Below are 20,946 nucleotides of genomic sequence, written 5' to 3' on the forward strand. Positions count from 1 at the left end.
AAACCTGACACTCGCAGGAAGCGTCTGACGCCACTCGAGGATCTCCAGCAGCGTTTTATCTGCCCACAGTGATGGTGTTTCCCCTCCTTCTGCAGGCGGGTAGAGAGAGCGGTCAGGCAGCGGTTTGGGAGTGTGAAAGTGTTGCCGCTGTGAAACCCGATCCGTGTGCGGCTCTTACAGGCGTGTGCGGCTCTGTGCTGCCAGGACACCGGCGTTCCTGCTTTGCTGCGTTCACTGCCTCTAAGGGTCAGGAATACTGGTGGGAAAGGTTTCTTCACGCAGCATTTCGATTAGCAACCAGGCTGGGGGGGTAAGTTCCGGCCTCATCTCGGTTCCGAGAGACATGGTGACATTTTAAAGAGCATATCCATTGAGACTGAAGAATTTTAATCATGATCTGTTTCAGTTTTGCTTTGGCAGCCCTGAGGGATTATTTTGCCAAGTGGTGTTTGTTCAGTCACTTTATGAAAACTGAAGACAAAACGCTGCCCGTTTCAGCACATGGCCCAAGCTGTTGAATCCATTGGAGACTGTATGTGCATTAGAAAGCCATTCTAGGGGGAAGGGTATTTTTAGAAAGCGCAGAAGCAGCGCGTCTATCAGCAAAGAGGCTATTGAGCGCGGCGCTCCGAGAGAGCCTGGGTCCCTGTTCATCCGAAACCAAAACAATGCCGAGCACTTGGCCACCCTCCAAGACTGGGGCATCGGCTGTGTGTATTAACAGAAGACTTGGCAGCGATTGAGCCGTCTGCCGTTCACTGAGTTATAGTCGGGGAGAGTGAGCGTGAGTGAGGCGCGCCAGGCCTTGAGACGCTTCCTGCAGGATGCCTGCTGCGCAGTGTGCAGAGAGCGGCACGTGTAGGTGTCCCGGTGTGGCCGCCCCCTCTATGACGCTATGATATGTGGTTTACAGGATCTGACTGCAGGCGTGTCATTGTGTGCTGTTGGCTACCTGCTGTCCCCTTGGGGGGCCGGGTGCCGCGGAGATCTCTGCACTCCGATGTCGAGTAAGTGCTGACCCCCTTCAAACTTTAAACGTGCTTCCCATTCCTTTTTGTTGAGAAGCTTTTAATAAAAATCATCTCTCCTCCCCATAAAATACAGAAGGGGATGTTTTCTATTTGTTCTGTTTCTGTATGGTTATAGCAAAGGAAATCTGAATCTTAAGTGTTTATTTTTGCATTTCCTTGTGGAATGTGTCGCTGGGCTGGATCCTGACCCCGAGCTCGAGGGAGACGTGCTGTAGGACAGGGGCTCTGTCAAACCGTCCTCGGCGTACTGAGTGACACTGTTGTCACCAGCTCTTCCGGCGGCTGGTGTTGCTCCCCCACATTGTAATCCACACCGTGAGGAATCTGCTGATGCCATGTTCAGAAGCTTTGATTTTCCCAGATGTCTCATTGCTCTGGCAGCCTCAGATTCTTGTCATTTAAGACTTTTTTTTTTTTTTTTTTTTTTTTTTTTTTCCCCCCCGTTTGAAAATCCAGTTATTTATTTTGCAAGCGAACACATTTTAATTTTAGAGAGGGGAGTGAAAAAAAGAGCTGAATAACCAGAATAACTGGAGTAGTGTCAATCACAGGTGGGTGGGGGGGGGGGGGGGTTTCTAGCGTTAGCTGATGGCTGATGGCAGCTGTGCTTTTCACTGTCAGGAGGCTCTGTGATTTATCTTTGTATTATATTGCTTTTTTTGACTTAATTTAATCATTTTTTGTGTGTTTTCCTCTTTCCCAGTAGACTTGGGATCCCTGTTCGACCTGGAGAACGACCTTCCTGATGAGCTGATTCCCAACGGCGGAGACCTGAGCCTGATGGGCATGCCCTCCAACGGCAGCTCAGGGATGGGCACCATGGCGCAGGACGCCGTCGCCAAGCACAAGCAGCTGTCAGAGCTCCTGCGGCCGGGCAGCAGCTCCAGCCAGAACGCCGGGCTCAACTCTGGCAGCCCCCAGCCGGGCATGGGACCCCAGCAGGGCGGGCCTGGGGGGCTTGCGGGGCTGGGGGCCCTCACAAAAGGGATTCAGGTGTCCGGCGGCTCGGCTACCGTGCCCTCCCAGGTCCAGAAGCAGGTGGCCTCCCCCGGCAACCAGAGCAACGCGGCCATGGGCATGAACGCGGGCTTCAACCAGGCCATGATGAACAGCAACCAGGCCCACGGGCTCCTGAACCAGAACTCCCAGGCGCCGGGCCAGGTGATGAACGGCTCGCTGGGGTCTGTGGGCCGCGGGAGAGGCGTGCCCGGCTTACAGTACTCCGGCCAGGGCATGCAGGGGCCGGCGGGGGGCGGCGCGGGGCCCGGCGGAGCGGGGAGCGTGCTGGCTGAGACGCTGACGCAGGGAGCGCCGCAGCTGGGGGGTCTGCCGGCCATGAACGCACAGCAGGCCGGCGGCATGAATAAGGTGAGTGAGGCGGCTTGGACGTTGGGATGGGGGGAGGAGGGGATTAGAAAATCTGGTTTCTCTGTATGTTTTCTCCTGCTGTCTGTGAGGTCGGGTCTTTGGTGCAGGGGGCTGGTGCTTGTTTTCATGCGTTTCCAGCGTGCATTAAAGTCAGTGGGTGGTGGGGGGGGGCGGCTGCCACACGGTTTATTTCCGCACCGGTGCAGCCCCTCCTACTCCAGTGTACCGATCTCTCTTTCATCAGGTTTGTGAGGAGAGCCTCCGTTGGGTTAATTGCAGTTCTGAATCGGAGCCAAGGGAAGTGATTTACTGAGCCAGGAAGGCAGTTTTAACAAAGACATCTTCTGACAGATTGGGCTTTTACAGAGTTTTTATCTCATTTGTCAGCTACTGGAATAAGTTATGCTTTTTCTTTTTTTTCTCTGTGCTTAATTGACTGACTTAATGGGTTTAATGATGTTGAGAAGTTTAACATCATAAAACTACCAGGAGTGCTTTGTTCAAAAATTATAAAGAACCTAACAAAGGAAAACAAGTGCCATGGGGTGAAAGATTGAATTAAAGTTCGCACAGCGTTTGCTCATACGATGCCTTTCACCTTGTGCTACTTGTTGCAGATTCCTCTGCACTGAGAGCCAGATAGACATCATACATTGGATTCTGTAATGTGATTTAGATGTTAATGTACTACAGAGCTACATTTGTCACATGGAGATGAACTCACTGAAGTGTTTTTTGTATTGATTGTGGTGTTTCTAAGCACTACAGGAGGGTTTAGTTCAGGATATTTATTGAATCACAGTGTTTCCAGACTTGATTAAGTCTTTCTGTCCAGGAGGAGGTGCAGGTCTGCTCTCAGACCTGGATTCAGATGATAGATGAGCATTCTCTCCTCAGGTTGTGCGTTTAGTTTGTTTGGGCAAGACATCTGGCAGTTTGGTTGTTTTGTCTACATTACATTCCCTTGCCCTGGAGTTTCTTGATTGTCTCTGCTGTAGTTGAAGTTGTGTGGAAAACGTGCTCCAAGGAGAGCAGGTGGAGGAAGAGTGTGGTGGTGCTGTTAGAAGACGGGCAGGTCTGAAGCCTTCTGGAGACTGGCATGACCACCCTTGAGTTGTTGGTCAAAACTACAGCAACACTGATGTTCTTGCAATGTGACTGTGATTATACAATGTACAACTCGGTGTGGAACTGCTTAGACTTGGTGTTTTGTATATTGGCTCACGAAAAGCAGTTCCCATGGATTGGAACTCAAGTGAAGATAATGTGTATTGTGGGCCCCTGGTGTAGGTATAGTTCTTCCATTGTTTGTTGCTAAATGCGCTTGGGTCTTATTTTGCTGAAGCTCATGGTGTTGTTATAATGGTTGCTTGGCATAATAATGCTGACACGCAGAGGATCACATAACTTTCTTACAACTTGGCTCTTACCTGTCTTTTGTTTGTTGAGCAGCAATGAACTCTGAACACAATCTACAATGAATACACCACATTTATTTGAACTTTAAAACGCTACATTTGGGCCCCTTAATGTCCATTGCTCGTTTCAATACCATTAGTAAACCCTCCCAGATACTGCAGGACTCAGTCTAGGTTTGGTGGGAACTTAAGTATTCCGATCATAGCCACAGTCTGTGAGCACAATTAAACCCCATCAGAGAGAAACTAATACAGTATTTAATACTCTGTGACAGCACAAATATGTATAAAATGACTGAAGAGATGCATTTTGAAATGCTGGTGTCTCAGAGCTTGTCAGGAGAAGATTACTAAAGCTGCAGCAGCTGTAAGCCAGACATTACCATCCCTGCAAAACAAAAGGCCGCAGTGTCTGTTAATGTGAAACGCACAGTAACCCTGAATCTCCTTCTGGTCGTTTTTGAAAATCTGGGTGGTTCGGCATTGCATTGTTTATTGCTGAAATTCATTTTTTACAATTACACACCAGGTTCAACCTGAATGAAAACATCACAACCTAAGAACAGCAGTTCGTTCCAGCAATACGTGCCTTACCTTTACTTTATTATTTTTGAAAATGTAATTTTCAGTTTATCAGCCAGCTAAGACATTTGCAGAATCAGATGCCACCTGCACTCAAAACCCAACGGAACAACCAATCATAGCTCCGCTTACAACCGACTGCTAGTAAACTGCCAATCAGAACTTGACATTATCTGTGTGCACTAGAAACTGCTGAGAAAAGAAAACAACCTTCAGAATCGCTGGTAATCCCGTGGGCTTTAGAACATTATGGACTTCAGATTTTTGTCCACCCCCAGTATATAGATACGGATATAAATACAATGCAAACTAGACTTTGTGGTTGGGACTTGGTTAACTTCTAAGCAAATGCCATGTTGTTAAAGAAAAAAATAACATTTCTTGGAAGTGCCAAAGGCTGCTTCTACAATCCCATTAACCTGCCAAAGGCAGTTTCTGTATTTCCAGGGCTGGAGAACAAACTCGACATATTTTTGGTGGGTGTGAGCAGCTGTTTGAGTCGAGAATTACAACCTAATTGAAAGCACTGAATCGCGGTGGAACATCCACCTTTTGGTGACATTTTTGTGAAGTAAAAGACTGTTAATTTGCTCGTCCGGCAGCAAGACTTGAGTCTCAGGAAAGCAGTGGAGGCATGCGAAACGGCTATTGCAACGCAGGTCCTCCTTGATGTACATTTTTATATACATTTTATTTCTTGTTATAAGCACAGTTAAGCCTACATTTAAGCTCTCAACCATATGTGATAGCATCTCTTCATTTGGCAAGGGAAAAAGTAAACGCATCTTTGCATCATTCACAAACACACTTACACCTACAGCATCTAGCACAGGTAATGTCAGACCAATCCCATTCCAGACAAGTGTGAAGAAGCTACTTTTCAGTGGCTCAGTACTGTCAGGGTTTATTGCAGTTTGTTGAGCTCTCTCTCGCTCTCCACACTCTCTGTAAAACATTTGATCAAACGTGTTGACTGGACTGGGAGAGCCGATTGAATCTTCTCCCTGCTGGTTAACCGTCAGTTTCTGTTGTCCTGCATGCCATGTCGGGACTTTGCTAAATTGGGCCACATCATTCAGAAGTGTCTCGTTTCCACGAGGAACACAACCTGGAACTATTCCACCCTCCCCCCTGCACGAGCACACCTCCAGTACCTCTTGGTACTGGTTTGATGTAGTGAACACGTGCGGGCAGCAGTCTGAGTCAAGTGGCAGCTCCTCGCGTACGCCAGTGTCACCAGCTTGTCTCCCTGTCGTCACTGGTGCTGAAGGGCCTGGAGGAGAGATCAGGGACCCGGTGTGTAATTGTGGAGGCCATGCTCCTTGAGAGCACAGAGACGATGTTTCCAGTGACTCATTCAGGCTGCACTCCCTGTGACCCCTTCAGTCGAGGTTCACTGCAGGGTGTTGTGCGAGTTGTAAGCGCTCCGCCGGTACGAGACGCATCAGAGGGCTTTTGATTGTGAAGCTTACGGCCTGAAGTGCCGAGATCTCGAGCTGGTTTGATCAAAGGGGGAGGTGAAGTGGCCCACAGGAAAATCTGCAGTGTCTCATAAGCCCTCACAGCCGCTGACAGAAGGTGCTAACCACATCCATACAGTCTGGGACTGTATCACACACCTCTGACATAAACAAAGGCCACCTTTAACCCAGAGATGTCTGTCGAGCTGCGTTGGTCTCGTCTCATTCGAGTTTACAAACAGACTTCCTCTCCAGCCACACTGACTGGCAGCTATTTTTAGTGATGCAGTTTCTAATCTTGCAGAAGTCCATGAATGCTGATTTAATAAGACTTCAGTAAGTATTCCGATGAGGATGGTTTGAAAATGTAAGTAAGACGTTCTGGAATAAATCGGATTCCTGTGACTTTTGTGTCCGTTAGGATTTCCTCGATCTGGCACAAGTCAGTCGCAGTGGTGGTTCGTCAGTGTTGCCTTTAGGAGTGCAATGGTTTGCTACAAGTGATTCCATCTACTCAGTGAAGCCATGTGACATTGCCTGGCCTGGACACTTATTAATTCAGCCTTACCTTCAGAAGTTGTAGTAAACAAACTCCTGCACTGCTGACTTTATTTTAGTGATATAAAATGGGTTTTGTTGACTATGCTTACTGAGTTTGAATGGTGTCGTGTGGCGGCTTATATGGAATACTTTCTGTCCTTCTCTTGGCCTCAGTGTTGTGTAGTGGTGATCCGAGTGCCTCCATTAGGAAGCCTAAGCATTTCAGTACTGTGGATGTATCGGGTGGGGGGGCCGTCTGACTTGGTGTGTGAAGTACAATGGAAATGTCAATCACATTAAAAGTCAAGAGACTATTGGCCAAGTGGGATTTCCAGAGGAGACGTACATGTAGTCATGTAAATAATTATCCTATGATTCAAGCTGATGGATTGCATCTGGAGATACGGAGACATGAAGATAATAGACTTGGTTAAGAATCTTGTTTAACATTGCTGTTTTATGAGTATTATTATTAATATGGGTTTGTAATTTAAGAACTGTTGGCACAGATGTTATTTACTTTGAGTGTTTGCCTTGGAAGCAACAAACCACACAGCAGAGAGAGTGCCTGTAATCCTGGCTTCTGGCTGCTAATACCAGGCCTCGAGGAGTTCCCTGTGCAGTGAGCTTTTAAACAGCCTTCCCGGACGGTGCCAGGCCAAAGGAAAACGCGTGTCTCTGCTGTCCGCGGTGCCTGGGCATTGTTCTGCAGTGAATCCGCTCTTGTGTTCCTCCGGCTGTGCTCCGCAGTGCTCAGTGTACCATTAAGGGAAGTGCGCAGTAAATCATGTTAAGTGGACGGTGCGTGGCGATATGGTGGGGGAGGGGAGAGATGTGGGCCTGGCGATTTGAATAAAAGATTCTTCCCTCTTCCGCATCTGTGAGTGTGTGCGTCAGCGGGGGTGCCGTGGGAGCCGCTCAGCTGTGGCGAAAGATGGTTTCTCGCTGCTCTGGCCCTGTTTCTGTGTTGTCTGCTGGATCGCTGTCAGTGCCAGGAGCTGCGGAGAGCCATGCAGAGGAAACGGTGCTTTTCACCTTGACTCTTTCTGTGAGTCTGTAGAACTGTGGCTGTTGCATGGTGTATATGAAGGGAAAGCCTTTTTGAAGGACTTATTTGACTTATTTTTATTATATATACATTTCCATTTGAAGCAGTTTGAGTAGCACATGATCTTATTTTCTAATGAAATCTCGTGAAACAAGTGTAGCGATCTCTACCGGCCTGCAGTTCGCTGGTGGCTTTGATGTTTCCGCCACCCGGCGTTTACAGCAGGTGTCAGGATGTTGTTTCAGGCTATATATGTTTGATCTCTATCGGCAAACGGTGGCCTTTCTCCTAATGAGAGCGATGTGGATGAGTCCTCCTTCCGATTTTCTATCGCTGCGCAGATAAAAGCTCCCAAAATATATGCAGTGAGATCGGGGGGGATACTGGTGATGGGTCTTCCAGCACTGGCCACTAATGAACCTTGTCTGATCACAGCCCTGTTCCTGGCTTGTGCAGGAGAGGTCATCGTTTAAGGGTTTGATTCCAGCATTGGGACACGTTGTACTAATTTAGATGCCTGGCTTGTATCAGAACTGACCGACACTCGGCTGGTGAGGAGCTGATGACATTTTACGGACTGGATTGTCACTTCTCTTTTGAAACCGCTGCTCAAAGTGGGATTGACCCTGGAGAGATTTTAATTGCTTTACTCTACTGCATCACAGGAAAGTGCTCTCTTTGTTTTGGTCCTTTGTTGGGGGGGGTTGTTAGCTTTTAAGGCATCCCGACTTCAGTTTACATGGAGGGAGATGTAAGGGGTCCGTTTTGAATCTGGCACCAACAGTACGGCTTTTCGTGTTTTTCTCCCTTGAACCTTAAAGTCAGTGCTTTTGTGCTGCCTTCCCTCTGAAATCTGAGCGTTGCCTGTAAGGCGTTGTGCCTTTTGAATGTGCTGTGTAAATACCCTGATGGAGAGGCTTCTCAAGCCAGCCAGCTCCAGAATTGATTTAGCTCCATTTTTATTATTAAATCTCACACAAATAACCCCCCCAGAAAGACACAGCCCCGGTGTGGTCGCTACGCAGGGCGGGGGTGGAGAGGAACACGCTGTGATGCCCTGTGTTGTCTCTTTCAGATGGGGCTGGCCGGCAGCGGTGGCCCTTTTGGGCAGCTGTACGGGCAGAACGCAGGGCAGCAGCTGGGGGCCACAGGGGTCAACCCCCAGTTACAGAACAAAGCGGCGCTGTCCAATAGCCTGCCCCCCTTCCCCACGGACCTGAAGGGCTCTGCCGTGTCCAGTGTGCCAAACCTGGTAAGTCCCTTTACCGAAACTGTTACACTCACTGTCCTGAAATGGACCCAATCTTCGGACACTTGATGTTAATGCATTATTTGTTTTAGTTTGCCAGGAACTATTCTGAACCCAATGTCATTGCACAGACTACCAGGCGGTATTTCCAGAGTGTTAACGTGTGCTGTGTCCCTGTGTCCCCCAGACTCAGATGCAGCAGCAGCCCCAGCAGGTGGGCATGGTCCCCAACCAGGGGGTCTCCACGGGCCCCACGGCTGACCCCGAGAAGCGCAAGCTGATCCAGCAGCAGCTGGTCCTCCTGCTCCACGCCCACAAGTGTCAGCGGCGGGAGCAGGCCAACGGGGAGGTGCGCCAGTGCGCCCTGCCCCACTGCCGCACCATGAAGAACGTCCTCAATCACATGACGCACTGCCAGGCCGGCAAGTCCTGCCAGGGTAAGAGGGCGGGACCTTTTTAATGCCGGTAATGCAGAGGTGTGGAGGTCCGGTGGGATGCGATGATCATACCCCCAATTGCCTCTGCGTCTGCTTTCTTTCTTTGTAGATCTCGGGGGGGGGGGGTGGAACTAACAACACTAAGAAGCACCTGCATCATTTGCAAATCAGAATCCTTCCTTATTCTGCTGCTCTGGGCCTCTGTAATCAGGAGGGATGGGCTCTTCCCAGTCCATGTTGGGTTTCTAAGTGGTCCAATGCTACTGGAACCTAGATGGAGAAGTCTGGTTCACTTTCTTTTGTCCGACTTGGTTCTGCATTTTGCTGAACACACACCTTCTAAACGCCCATTTCAAGACCAGTCTCGTTTATGCAGTATTTAGTATGAAATTCATCCAGTGGGTTCAGATTTTAAATATAAATAACATAGTGACCGAAAGCGAGTTAAAATACAGAAATCAACAATTAAATCTTTTATAAGCTTCTGTTCAAAGCCCAGTGATAACTCAGTTTTCCACACTTCTAAGCTTGGATCTTGTTTCCAGGCTGTGTACAATACTGATTAAGAGTGCTGGGCGGGTGGGGAGGACACGCATACTGAACCTATGATAAAAGGAGTCTTGGGCCACCTGAAGGTGTTTGTTCCAATGCCACACATCTTTAAAGATGCGGTCTCTTCTGTCCATTTTCACAGTGGCTCATTGCGCATCGTCTCGACAGATCATCTCGCACTGGAAGAACTGCACTCGGCACGACTGCCCCGTCTGTCTGCCCCTGAAAAACGCCAGTGACAAGAGAAACCAGCAGCGTAAGTCCCCGTGGTGTTTGCCGAGCGGCCCTGCTGCCGGTGCCGGTGTCGTGGGTCGCAGTGTGCAGACGGGTCATCGGCGGTGCAGGAACTGCCCCTGTCTGATTGGACGGCTTCTCAAGTGGTTATTGGCCATCCCAGAAATGAGTTAAATTAGGTCCAGCAGTTTATCCGTCTGCACTCCTGCTTCACTCACTGAGCCCGAGGATGTGACTCTTCTCAGCTAACCTGCTCTACTGTCCCACCTCTGCTTTTCCACTGCGGTTTCCCCTCATCGATAGTTCTGTTGGGTCACTGGACCCTGCTTGGTATCTGACTATGTGCTAATTAGGCCAAATGTAAGACCTAGGGTTGAGAGGATCAGGGCGATGCTGACAGCACTGCCGAGCGCAGTCTGCCGTTTCAGGCTCAGATTTCAGCTCAGAGTGGGAAACGCAGACACTAAAGACACTGGAGGGGCAGAGAATCGAGCGCAGTCGGAGTGGTGGTCCGTTTGGCGCCACCTGCAGGCCGGTCCTGGGACGCAATGTTGCGCTCCGAGCTGAGAGCTTGATGCTGGGCTGGAGACGGATTCCTGTAGCGCTGGTAATCGGAGCAGCGGGGGCGGAGCTCCGGGCTCTGACTGGCCTGAACTGCAGTGACTCATTTAAATCCCCCTGAAGCCGCCTGTCTGAGCTCCCTCCGCTGGCGCACACATGCTCTTCTGTTTGACTGCTGTTAACAGAGCGGCACAGGCAGAGGAGGGTGCAGTGGCCTTGACCGGTAGAGTCTTGAGGTGTACGGGATGCATGTGCAAGGGGTCTGTCTATAATGTATATATTTTATGGTTTACAAACATTGAATGGCTTATCCAGCATCACTTTCTTAGCACTTGCTTTAGATGTGTTCCTTTGCTGTTTAAACCCACAACAACAGTGTGACTCTGAAGGTGCAGTTTGTGTGCAGTGTGTTTTGTGTGTAGTAGGGTTTGTTTTATATCCTGCAATTCTGACTTGGACGCCGTGTCTCTGCAGCCATATTGAACTCCCCCAGCGCCGGTTTACAGAACTCAATCGGCACGGGGGTGACGGGCCAGCAGAGCACGTCCACCATCAACAGCGCCACCACCATCGACCCCAGCTCCATGCAGAGGGCCTACGCTGCCCTGGGCCTGCCCTACGGGAACCAGCCCTCGGCGCAGACGCAGCCTCAGGTACCGGGCCAGCCCAACGCACAGAACCAGCCCCACCAGCAGCTGCGGTCCCTCAACGCTCTCGGTAACTCGTTCTTCCTCAGTGTCGTGGTCCTCTTTGATTTAAAGCAGCAGGCGCTGAAAACTTAATAGAGGTTGAAGGTTGAATTGCACATGATTATTATTTTTTATTTCCCCATCTGTGAAAAAGTGTTCAGAGATCCACATCTTCTGCAAAAGCTATGATTTAAAGAAATCCATTTTAAGTTGTTTTATTAATTGAATGTATAGAATAGAATCAAATGTATGCATGCTTTGGCATCTTTGTATCATAGATTTAATGTGAGAGTCCTGACCAGGCCTTGTTCTCTGCTTGTTCACAGGCACTAACCAGATGAACCTGGGGGCAGGAGGAATGGGCGTCACTGACCAGGCCAACCTGCTCCAGGACTCCTCCCTGCCTTCCTCGCTCAGTTCCTCAAAGTAAGTGTCCATCCCCCCCCGACTGCGGGAAGACGCGTGGACGCGCGTCTGTCTGACAGCGCTGCATGTTCTCCATATTTGCGTCAATGAACGCCCCATCTCTCTCTCGTCCTCTTGCAGTCAGCTGATGCCCGATGGCACGGCCGTGGGCAGTGTGGGAAACGTGGGCAACCTGCCCACTGCGGCGCCCCTCTCCGCCAGCGGGGTGCGGAAGGCCTGGCACGAACACGTCACCCAGGACCTGCGCAATCACTTGGTGCACAAACTGTAAGTAGCCACAGATGAGGTCCGATGAGTGCCATTTTCTTTTCAGTAGAGGAACAAAAATAAAACATTTGCTTATTTTAAGGTGTCCATCACCTGTAATTTTAAGCTTCAAATGCCTCTTGTTGATTGAACGCTTGGTGTCCTCTGCCCAGGGTTCAAGCCATATTCCCCACCCCGGACCCCGCCGCCCTGAAGGACCGCCGCATGGAGAACCTGGTGGCTTATGCACGCAAGGTGGAGGGAGACATGTACGAGTCTGCCAACAGCAGGGTACGTTACGCAAGAACCTTGCTCTCGCTGGGATGAGTATTGTTTTCAGTCCCAGGGTGAACGTTTCCCCCATGTCTCACCCTGCGCCCCCATGTTTCACCCTGTGCCCTCGTGCCGTTTGCAGGACGAGTATTACCATTTCCTGGCAGAGAAGATCTACAAGATCCAGAAGGAGCTGGAGGAGAAGAGACGGTCACGCCTGCAGAAGCACAGCATTAACCAGACCCCCATGGCTGCCCAGGGGAACCAGCAGGCTGGACTGCCGCAGCCCTCCGCCCTGGGCCCGGCTCAGGCCGTCAGACCCCCCAGTGAGTGCCCCGCAGTACTGCTGCACAGGGTTTCTTGCGTTTTAGTGGTTATAGGAGTAAGCGTGGTTGTGTTGCCACTACTCCGCTGGCTATGGGTTGGTGTAAAGCTGCCGTGGCCATGGTGGTGCTCAAAGGTTCGGTCTCTGAGTGGGGAGCAAGCGGCGCATTAACGAGGGCCCAGGCGGACGCCGTTCAGACTCGGCTCTCTGCTGGAACACGCGTCTTTAAAATGGCCGCGTAATGGCTGGAGCTCCGGGGGCTTTTAATGGAGATGGTTTGTGCGGAGCCTTAAAATGCGCAGGGGAACGAGGCATTAGGAAATCATAAATAAGATTTAAAATTAAAAATTAAAGCAGAGCTGACAGTAGGGGCTCGCTTTTGGCAGTGCGTTATTGAGCAACGCTTCATAAAGCCGAGGCGTTTTATGGGCAGAGTATTAGCAGTGGCTGGTGTATTGCAACCACTTGGGCCCCTTCAGCAGAGCGTGTGTTTCCTTTTCTGCTGTTGCTCTTGTGGGGCAGGGCTGCTTTAGTGGAGACCGTGGGCCTCTTGTTTGTCTGCTCTGTGTGGTGCTGGGCTCCACAGTGGCTCTTGGGGTTGTAAAGTACATGGTGAACATCTGTGCCGTCAATCACAGCCCTGCTTTTCTCTCTCTCTCTCTCTTTCTCTCTCTCTCTCTCTCTCTCTCTCTCTCTTTCACCTCCTCTTCAGATGGACCTATGCCTATTTCCAATGTGCCAAATCAACATATGAATCGCATGCAAGTTTCTCAAGGTATTTCTCCCTGCTGATGTCCGAAACCCCTCCCAAGATGCACCTGCAGCTAAAATCACTCAACTCTATTAAAAATGTCAAGATTTTGTTTTCCTCTTTGTTTGTCTAAATGCACCAAAGGTTCAGATTAACCAAAAAAATAACACAATGCACATAATCTGAGGCATCCAGTTACTGCGTCTTGCTCTCCGTTCCTCAGTGGAGTTCGTACTGATTTCCATCCCTTGTACATGTAGTCTAAGAAGTTATCAAACCTAAATATTCACAACTCAACGACCCCCTTGTGGCCAAACAGTGCATCAGTGTCGCTGCCACAGTGTTGCTTACTCACCATCTTTCAAGTGTCTGAGATTCCTCCAGTGCTGAATTATAAACTGCTCTGCATATGTAGTAAATGCGCTTTTAATGGATTTAATTTGACGTAAAAACCTGCTGTCGTAATTTATCCAGAAAGTCATAAAAAGAAGCAGCTAGCAACAGCACAGTAGTTCAATAAATCCTCGTTTGTGTGAGCTGAACATTAGTTGCAGGGCAGTACGTCTCAATCGGTTTTATTTAACCCTCAGAGTACTACCGGGCAGCGCAAGAACTAGACAGCCGGGGAATGGCTGTAGATTTTTATACATTGTACAGCTTTTGAGGCAGGTCTAGTGTAGACAGTGATGACAGCGATCTGGAAGAGGAGGATGAAGAGGAGGAAGTAGACATCAGGGGAGTACAGACGAAGACGTTCCTTTAATGCGGACGGTCGACCCAAATTTCGGTGTCTTGATGTGTCCCACGCAGCTGAGCTGCCCACGTCTGTGAGCGGTTGTGTTCAGTGGAGGTCTGCAACGAGGGGAACGCACGGGTTTGAAATCATGAAAAGTGCAGGAATGTAAGTTTGTTGTTAATTATAGGTATATTTGCAGATGCTTTTCTACTTAACGACTATTCGCATTGACTTAAATGACTTTAGATGAAATTTTCTCTAGTGCAAATCACTTTTGTTGCAGTAAAATGTGTATGATTGAGTGACAATGAAGCAAATGTAAAATGGTTGTGTTGCGTATTGAGCAATTAAAGGAAGAAATGGCTTTTGCAGGCAAGCACGTTTCTGGGTGGTTTACGCTGCTTTGCAAAATTGATATCTTTTCAATAGCTGTTTGTAATCATCTGTGGATTTTTGTATTTAAAACGACATGCTGGGGAATCGAATGTATGATGTTTGAAGTGTTTGTGTGCATGGTTGATTTTGAAAATAATGGATGTTTTGAGAATAAAAATGCCTTCTGTATAACATGAGTTTCCTTGCCAAATGCACATTTCTATATTCAACCCAAAAATAAATTAATAGAACGAAAAACTTCCATGTCTTACGTTTCTTGTGATGTATAGGTTCTATATGGTCACTATGTGTCTTGAAATGGGAGAAACCCAGCACTCTCGGTGGTGCGAGGCCGCTGTCATCCTGTCGAATAGCGCGTTCGCCGTGACGTTGGCACTCTGAGGGTTAAACAGCTCCTGGGGTCTCTCTCCTGGACCGTGGGGTCAGGGACTCCTGTGGAACTTCTGCCTTGGTCTCTTAAATATAGGAGGTCAAAACTGATCACCAACAGTCACTTTAAAGACACTTGCTAATGCAAGATTTAATTCGGCAGTGGTCAGTTTGAGAGGTTTATATTTTCGAGGGTCTCATCAAAGGGCCAATGCATCAAACGAGACCTGCTTCAGTGCTTTTCCCCGCTCTGTGAGAGTGGAGAGTCTCCCTAATGCTCTGCCTGCCTGTTATTCCAGCGGTGCCCCGTGCTTCCATAACCTGCAGTCTCTTCTGCTTAGGGAGGAGGTGGATATTGAATTAGCACACCTGAGTTTGCTCTTAATTGAATGCTAATTGGCTGTGTGGTTTCTCTCTCTCGCCAGGAATGAATCAGTTTAACCCCATGACAATGAACAATGTATCGATGACACAGACACCTATGGGACCCCGGGCCGCCTCCCCGATGAACCATCCTGTACAGATAAACATGGGCTCAGTTTCTACGGTGGGTTAACCTTCCTTCCTTACTTCCTTCCTCCCGTCTTCCCGGGTCTCGGGATTAGTCAGTCGGATTACTTGCCCCGGCGTCTTCGGTAGCATGGTGACGACCTTCCCTGCGCCCTCGGGGTCATGCGTGCTGTGAACAGGGTGACGTCGGGAAATAGGTTTCCAAAATAACAAGCGCTCCTGGCAAGGGTTCTGGGGCGGGACGGGTGCCAGCCGGAATGGCACGCAGCATTCGAGTTGATTCCCAGATACAACATGTTGAGTTATAAATAAACAGGTCTGTTATCTGTATTTTCTACCATTAGGTTTTGAGTCTGTGTTAATGGAGACGTTTAAATTTGAGGAGTTCAGTCACTGAACTGTTTTCTTATTTTTATTCTAGAATAGCAGACTGTTTTTTATTTTTCTCTCTCCCTCTCTCTCCCGCGCCTCCTAAACTTAGACTATCCACGCATCCGAGTAAAAGCATTGCGTAACACCACCTCCCCTGCCTTTTTCTTTTCCTGTCTAGATGGCAATGTCCCCTACCAGAATGCCACAAGCACAGGGCATCATGGGACCCCACGCTAACAACATGGTCGGCCAGACTGCAAATCAAAACCAGTTCCTGACCCAGAACCAGTTTCCTCCTTCCAGCGGGGCGATGAATGTGAATGTGGGCCTGGGGCAGCAGGCGGCCCAGGCCGCCGTGTCGCAGGTATGGAGGGAACCAGGGTTGGGGGGGTGCTTCCTTACAGCAGATCTCTGTGGATGTGTGCGCTCGGTTATTGACCGCTGCCGCTGGTGTGGTTTCCGTTCTCCAGCAGGCCCAGAACCCGAATCTCCCCATGAACCAGATGGGCCCCCTCGGCACGCCGCTGCCCTGCACCCCCGTGGCCCAGCCGTCGCACCACCAGGCCCAGCCGCCCGCCTCCTCGGCCACCGCCAGCATGCAACCGATGCAGCACCCGGCGTCCCAGGGCCTGACGCCGCCGCAGGCCCAGCCCTCCACCCCGGCCTCCTCGGGAGGGCAGGCGTCCACGCCCAGCGTCCTGCCCAGTGCGGCCCCCGCCCAGGGCACCCCTCCAGGCCCGCCCCCCGGCCAGGCGCCCGGCCAGCCCCACACGCCTCTCCAGCTGCCAGCCGAGCCCACGCCGCAGCCCCAGCAGCCCAGCTCTGTGCAGGCACAGCCGCCCACCACTCCGGTGAGTGTCCGCCCTCCTCCCAGGGGCCAGGGCCTTGGGTGGGGTTGAAATAGATGTAATTGTTCCTGATGCATTCTGTTGCATGGGCCCATTGTCAATACCGAGCGCTGTCTCATCACACAGCTGTCTCAGGCTGCGGCCAGCATCGACAACCGCGTCCCCACCCCTGCCTCGGTGGCCAGCGCAGAGGTGCACTCCCAGCAGCCCATGCCTGACCTCCCAGCGCCTGAACCCAAGCTGGAGGTGAAGGAGGAGGAGCAGGACTTCGAGCCCAGCGAGCAGCAGACCGACACCAAACAGGAGGTGAGCGCCGAGCTGGGCGGACAGTCTCCCCCGTGGGAGGCGCACTGTCCTGGTTCTTCCCCTTCTAAAACCGGCACAAGCCTTGTGTTCGCGGGTAGTTCGAGGCGTAGCGCCAATGTGCCGACTGTGCTCTCCTCACAGGCTGAGTTGGAAACTGTGCCTTTGTTGTCTCAGGTGAAGGAGGACCCCGAAGGGGCGGAGCCAAAGCAGGAGCCGATGGAAGTGGAGGAAAAGAAACCCGACGTGAAGGTGGAGCCGAAGGAGGAAGACGAGGGCGGGGCCAATGGCACAGCTCAGTCCACGTCGCCCTCTCAGTCCCGCCGGAAAAGTAAGCCCTTCCGCAGAGCGCCCGTTTTAATGGCCCTGGGGAGAGCGTCTTATTTTGAGGTTTTACTTAAAGGGAAACGTCCGATGTCCTGTGTCTGTCCCTGCAGTTTTCAAGCCTGAGGAGCTCCGCCAGGCCCTGATGCCCACGCTGGAGGCCTTGTATCGGCAAGACCCAGAGTCCCTGCCCTTCAGGCAACCGGTGGACCCCCAGCTCCTCGGCATCCCGGTAAGTCCCCACCACGGCTGCCCCCCGTCCCGTGGGTTTCTCTCCTGTTCCCTGCCATGCCGAGCCAGACCGTCTCCCGTCTCCCTTCCAGGATTACTTTGACATCGTGAAGAGCCCCATCGACCTGTCCACCATCAAGAGGAAGCTGGACACTGGGCAGTACCAAGAGCCCTGGCAGTACGTGGACGACGTCTGGCTGATGTTCAACAATGCCTGGCTGTACAACCGCAAGACCTCCCGCGTCTACAAGTACTGCACCAAGCTGGCCGAGGTGTTCGAGCAGGAGATCGACCCGGTCATGCAGGGCCTGGGCTACTGCTGTGGCCGCAAGGTGTGTCTGGCTCTGCGGTTCCTCTGGGCCGGGAGGGTGCGACTCGGGCAGGTCTCTGAAGGGTTGTGGCGGGGACTGACGGTCTCCTCTTGCCTTCGCAGTACGAATTCTCACCCCAGACGCTGTGCTGCTACGGGAAGCAGCTGTGCACCATACCCCGCGACGCCACCTACTACAGCTACCAGAACAGGTGAGAGGGCGGCGCCGCTCGTAGTGCCCGAGTTCTGTAGCGCTGGGCCGTTTCATGAAGCTGAAACGGGACTGGGAAGGGAGGGAGGAGCAGATCGGCCTCTGTTTTAGTCTCGTTTTAACCAGATTTTCAGCTTGAGGGGTTTGAACTAGGGTACCGAATTACCTTGCTGTGGCAGCACGATAAAGGGCAGAGGCACCGGCATATTCTCCACAGCTGCCTGTGGAGCGCCCCTCTGAGCCCCTCGCTTCCCCAGAACCCTTCCGAGGGTCCAGTGCGTGAGGGGGCCGCGCAAAACTTGCGTACATTTGGGGGGATTTCGTGATTTTTCCCTTGTTGAGGCAGATGCCAGCGCACCACTGCTCCCCCTGGTGCGCGACACAGGTCAGTGCGGTCGTCTCTCATCTAGTGCATGAGTATTCGCACATCCAGCAGCGCCGTCCTGTTACGGCATTCTGATGCTGTGCCGGGGAATGTGGAGAGACGGCCCAGACGTGCCCGCCGTGGCTTCCAGAACTGCCCGGCGCTGGCCTTGCCTGTGCTCTGGACAGAGTTTATATTTAGACAGGAGAAGAGAGAAATTAAGTGTTGATCGTCATTGGGGAAAAAAGGAAACCTTTTTGTTGTGTTTATTGGTGGAAGTGTAGTTCAGTGCCCGAAGCAGTTGAGAGTGTTTTAATGCATTGCTTCCAGACGTTCAACTTGACACTGTAAACACACTAGTTTTTTTGTTTTATAAAATAGCACTTTATTTGTGCTGCAGTACTTCTGCATGTACTACAGTGAGCTGCTATTAGTTCAAGTATCATTATTTCTTATCAGATGCCCTTGTCCAGGGCAATAATACAGTGCGATTCAAGACGTATTACATTTGACAATTTTAGATTTAACCAAGTGTATACAAGATACAGTAAATTATATATAAGGTCTTTCATCCTAGATTGTATAAGCTGATAAGTGCAGACGAGGAGAGGGAACATAGAGGAAATCAAAATAAACAATACAAGTGCTAGTAATGCAATGGCAAGAGTATGACAAAACGTTGTGTATGTCTGAGCTGAGACATCAATCTGAGCTGGATATAAATGCATACATCAGGACGGGAGGCTAGCTGTGTAGAGTCCCATCTCTGGGAAGCGTGTTCCTCATCCCGCTGCCTGTCAGACCCTTCCTGGCCCGGACCCTCCACCCGCGCTACACACCTGTGTGCCGCCTCCGCCTGCTTCCTGCAGCTGGCACTCCCCAGGCACTTTTTAGTTTTGCTTTTGTTTTGTTGTCAGCTGATCATTTCATATAATCTGAAAAATCTGAAGTTTGTTTGTCGTCGTCCCCCACCCATGGCTTACAACTGCTGATTGTTCACAAACGTAATGCAGTAATTGAACATCATCAAATGGGAGGCAGTGTAAACCCTGGAGCTTTTAATAATTATATATATTGTTATGTGAAGCCTTACAATTGACTTTCACAAAAACTGAACAGATGGGTATTTCTCTTCTTTGAAAGCATCTGAAACCCCTTCAGATTTAATTACCGAAAAGGTGCTGGCTCAGGTGTGAGTTGCAGGTGTAACGATTAAACCAATTATGTCCCTCTTCTCACTGCTTCCATACTCACTCCTTCTAAATGACTTGCACATTAACCCACCCAAAGAAAACATTTCTGCTGTAGTAAAATCTCCAGTAATTAAATTGTCCTAAATGTCAGGAAGGAATTGCTTGTTTTTTAATTGGCAGCTACAGCTTGTTTGGCAACATACTGGTGCAGTTGGAGAACTAATTGGGAAAATGAGTCGCCACCAGGGCTCATATGGTAGCGCTTCTGTGCTGTCCTAAAAATAAAAACTAAGCAAATCCAGGACAATGCAGTGTGAACCGGATGTCCATGACATCATTGCCCTGCCGGCCTGTATACAGAGGGACGTTTAATTGGACATCGAGCCAGATTGATTATTAGAAAATAAGCGATTCCCCTGACCCTGTGTGTGTGAACTGAGTGAACGCTAACCTGTGCTCTGCCTTGGCTTTCTGCTGTTGTCTGTGTGTGTGTGTTGGCATCTCACCCTTTCCTTTGTCCTGTGCTATTTGTCCCCCCACCCCAACTCCCCCTGCATCTGACCACCACCCCGCCCCCCCGCCCACTGTCCCGCCCGCTCCGCCCGCCGTCGCTCCGCCCGGCTCCGCCCCTTCGCGCCGCCGCGCTCTGCCCTGCTTTGATTGGTGGCTGCGATTGTTCGGGTGGCTGCCTTGTGTGACGGCCCAGTTCACCCAAATATGGCCTTGTTGCTGACAGGTATCACTTCTGCGAGAAGTGTTTCAACGAAATCCAGGGCGAGAGTGTCACCCTGGGAGACGACCCCGCCCAGCCGCAGACGTAAGTGTTGCACGATGTCTCCCGTGTGTGTGAGTGGTGGGGGGGTGTTTACCCTTCATTGCATTAGCTTCTGTTTCCTCCTCACTGAGAGTTGCCCCGTTGGTTTAACTGCTCTGCTTAGTTCTGTGCTCAGTCATCGTCGTGCGCTGGGAACATTTAAAAAGCATTATATTGATAGCAATTAAGCTGATTAGCCTCAAAAAAACAGGATCTGTGTGGTGATGTGCCCACGTGTTGTAGTTTTAATTGGCTCTGTATTTAGAAGCTAATTCTGCTCAGCTTGTAAGGCTGACAACAATAAGGCTTGTTTAAGGAAAAGCAAAAAAAAGAAGCAATTTTGCTGTTATTTTTCATAAGTAAAAAGCTATTTAAAAAGAGTATTTATAGTTTCCAGATTGCAAAGCATCCAGGCCGGACCTCCTGTCACACTCGGCCGCAGTGTTCAGAGAACTCGCTGAACGCCTGTAATTAAACGGTTAACTTGCTGCATGTTGTCTCTGGCAAATCAGATTCAGTCCGGGTCGCTGCAGACACTAATCACAGTTTACGTTTATTCTGCTACAATAAAGACAATTGCAGCTGTCCCCGACTCTGTGCACCAGTCCTGCATCTGTAGTGCAGCAGGCGAATACAATTACTCTGAACTAACGTGTCAATTTGTGTGTTGAGCCGCTCACCATTTAATTACAATTGTGTGTTCGTAAAATTGTGTCCAGCTGTGACGGCCTGGCCCGCAGGTTTGCTGCTCTGTTGAAGTGTGTTAGTCTGAAGG

At 50.3% G+C, this 20,946-nt stretch overlaps 1 protein-coding gene across 3 annotated transcripts in view; it reads left to right on the plus strand.

Annotated features, from left to right (window-relative positions):
- Nucleotides 1–20,946, plus strand: part of crebbpa (CREB binding lysine acetyltransferase a) — a 39,590-nt gene that overhangs the window by 11,784 nt on the left and 6,860 nt on the right. Inside the window, exons 2-20 of one of the 3 annotated variants that reach the window (XM_066689856.1) lie at nucleotides 1,738–2,399; nucleotides 8,523–8,699; nucleotides 8,884–9,133; nucleotides 9,828–9,941; nucleotides 10,955–11,197; nucleotides 11,496–11,595; nucleotides 11,716–11,862; nucleotides 12,015–12,132; nucleotides 12,257–12,440; nucleotides 13,152–13,214; nucleotides 15,117–15,238; nucleotides 15,752–15,937; nucleotides 16,044–16,424; nucleotides 16,548–16,727; nucleotides 16,902–17,055; nucleotides 17,162–17,280; nucleotides 17,372–17,611; nucleotides 17,713–17,801; nucleotides 20,094–20,174. In XM_066689856.1, the coding sequence (XP_066545953.1) occupies nucleotides 1,738–2,399; nucleotides 8,523–8,699; nucleotides 8,884–9,133; nucleotides 9,828–9,941; nucleotides 10,955–11,197; nucleotides 11,496–11,595; nucleotides 11,716–11,862; nucleotides 12,015–12,132; nucleotides 12,257–12,440; nucleotides 13,152–13,214; nucleotides 15,117–15,238; nucleotides 15,752–15,937; nucleotides 16,044–16,424; nucleotides 16,548–16,727; nucleotides 16,902–17,055; nucleotides 17,162–17,280; nucleotides 17,372–17,611; nucleotides 17,713–17,801; nucleotides 20,094–20,174 (3,610 nt within the window). Of the gene's footprint in view, nucleotides 1–1,734; nucleotides 2,400–8,522; nucleotides 8,700–8,883; nucleotides 9,134–9,827; nucleotides 9,942–10,954; nucleotides 11,198–11,495; nucleotides 11,596–11,715; nucleotides 11,863–12,014; nucleotides 12,133–12,256; nucleotides 12,441–13,151; nucleotides 13,215–15,116; nucleotides 15,239–15,751; nucleotides 15,938–16,043; nucleotides 16,425–16,547; nucleotides 16,728–16,901; nucleotides 17,056–17,161; nucleotides 17,281–17,371; nucleotides 17,612–17,712; nucleotides 17,802–20,093; nucleotides 20,175–20,946 lie in introns of all 3 variants that reach the window. The other 2 variants (XM_066689855.1, XM_066689857.1) reach the window with 2 other exon arrangements.

Source organism: Amia ocellicauda, chromosome 17 (assembly GCF_036373705.1).
Source record: "Amia ocellicauda isolate fAmiCal2 chromosome 17, fAmiCal2.hap1, whole genome shotgun sequence".
Classification (NCBI taxonomy): Eukaryota; Metazoa; Chordata; class Actinopteri; order Amiiformes; family Amiidae; genus Amia; species Amia ocellicauda.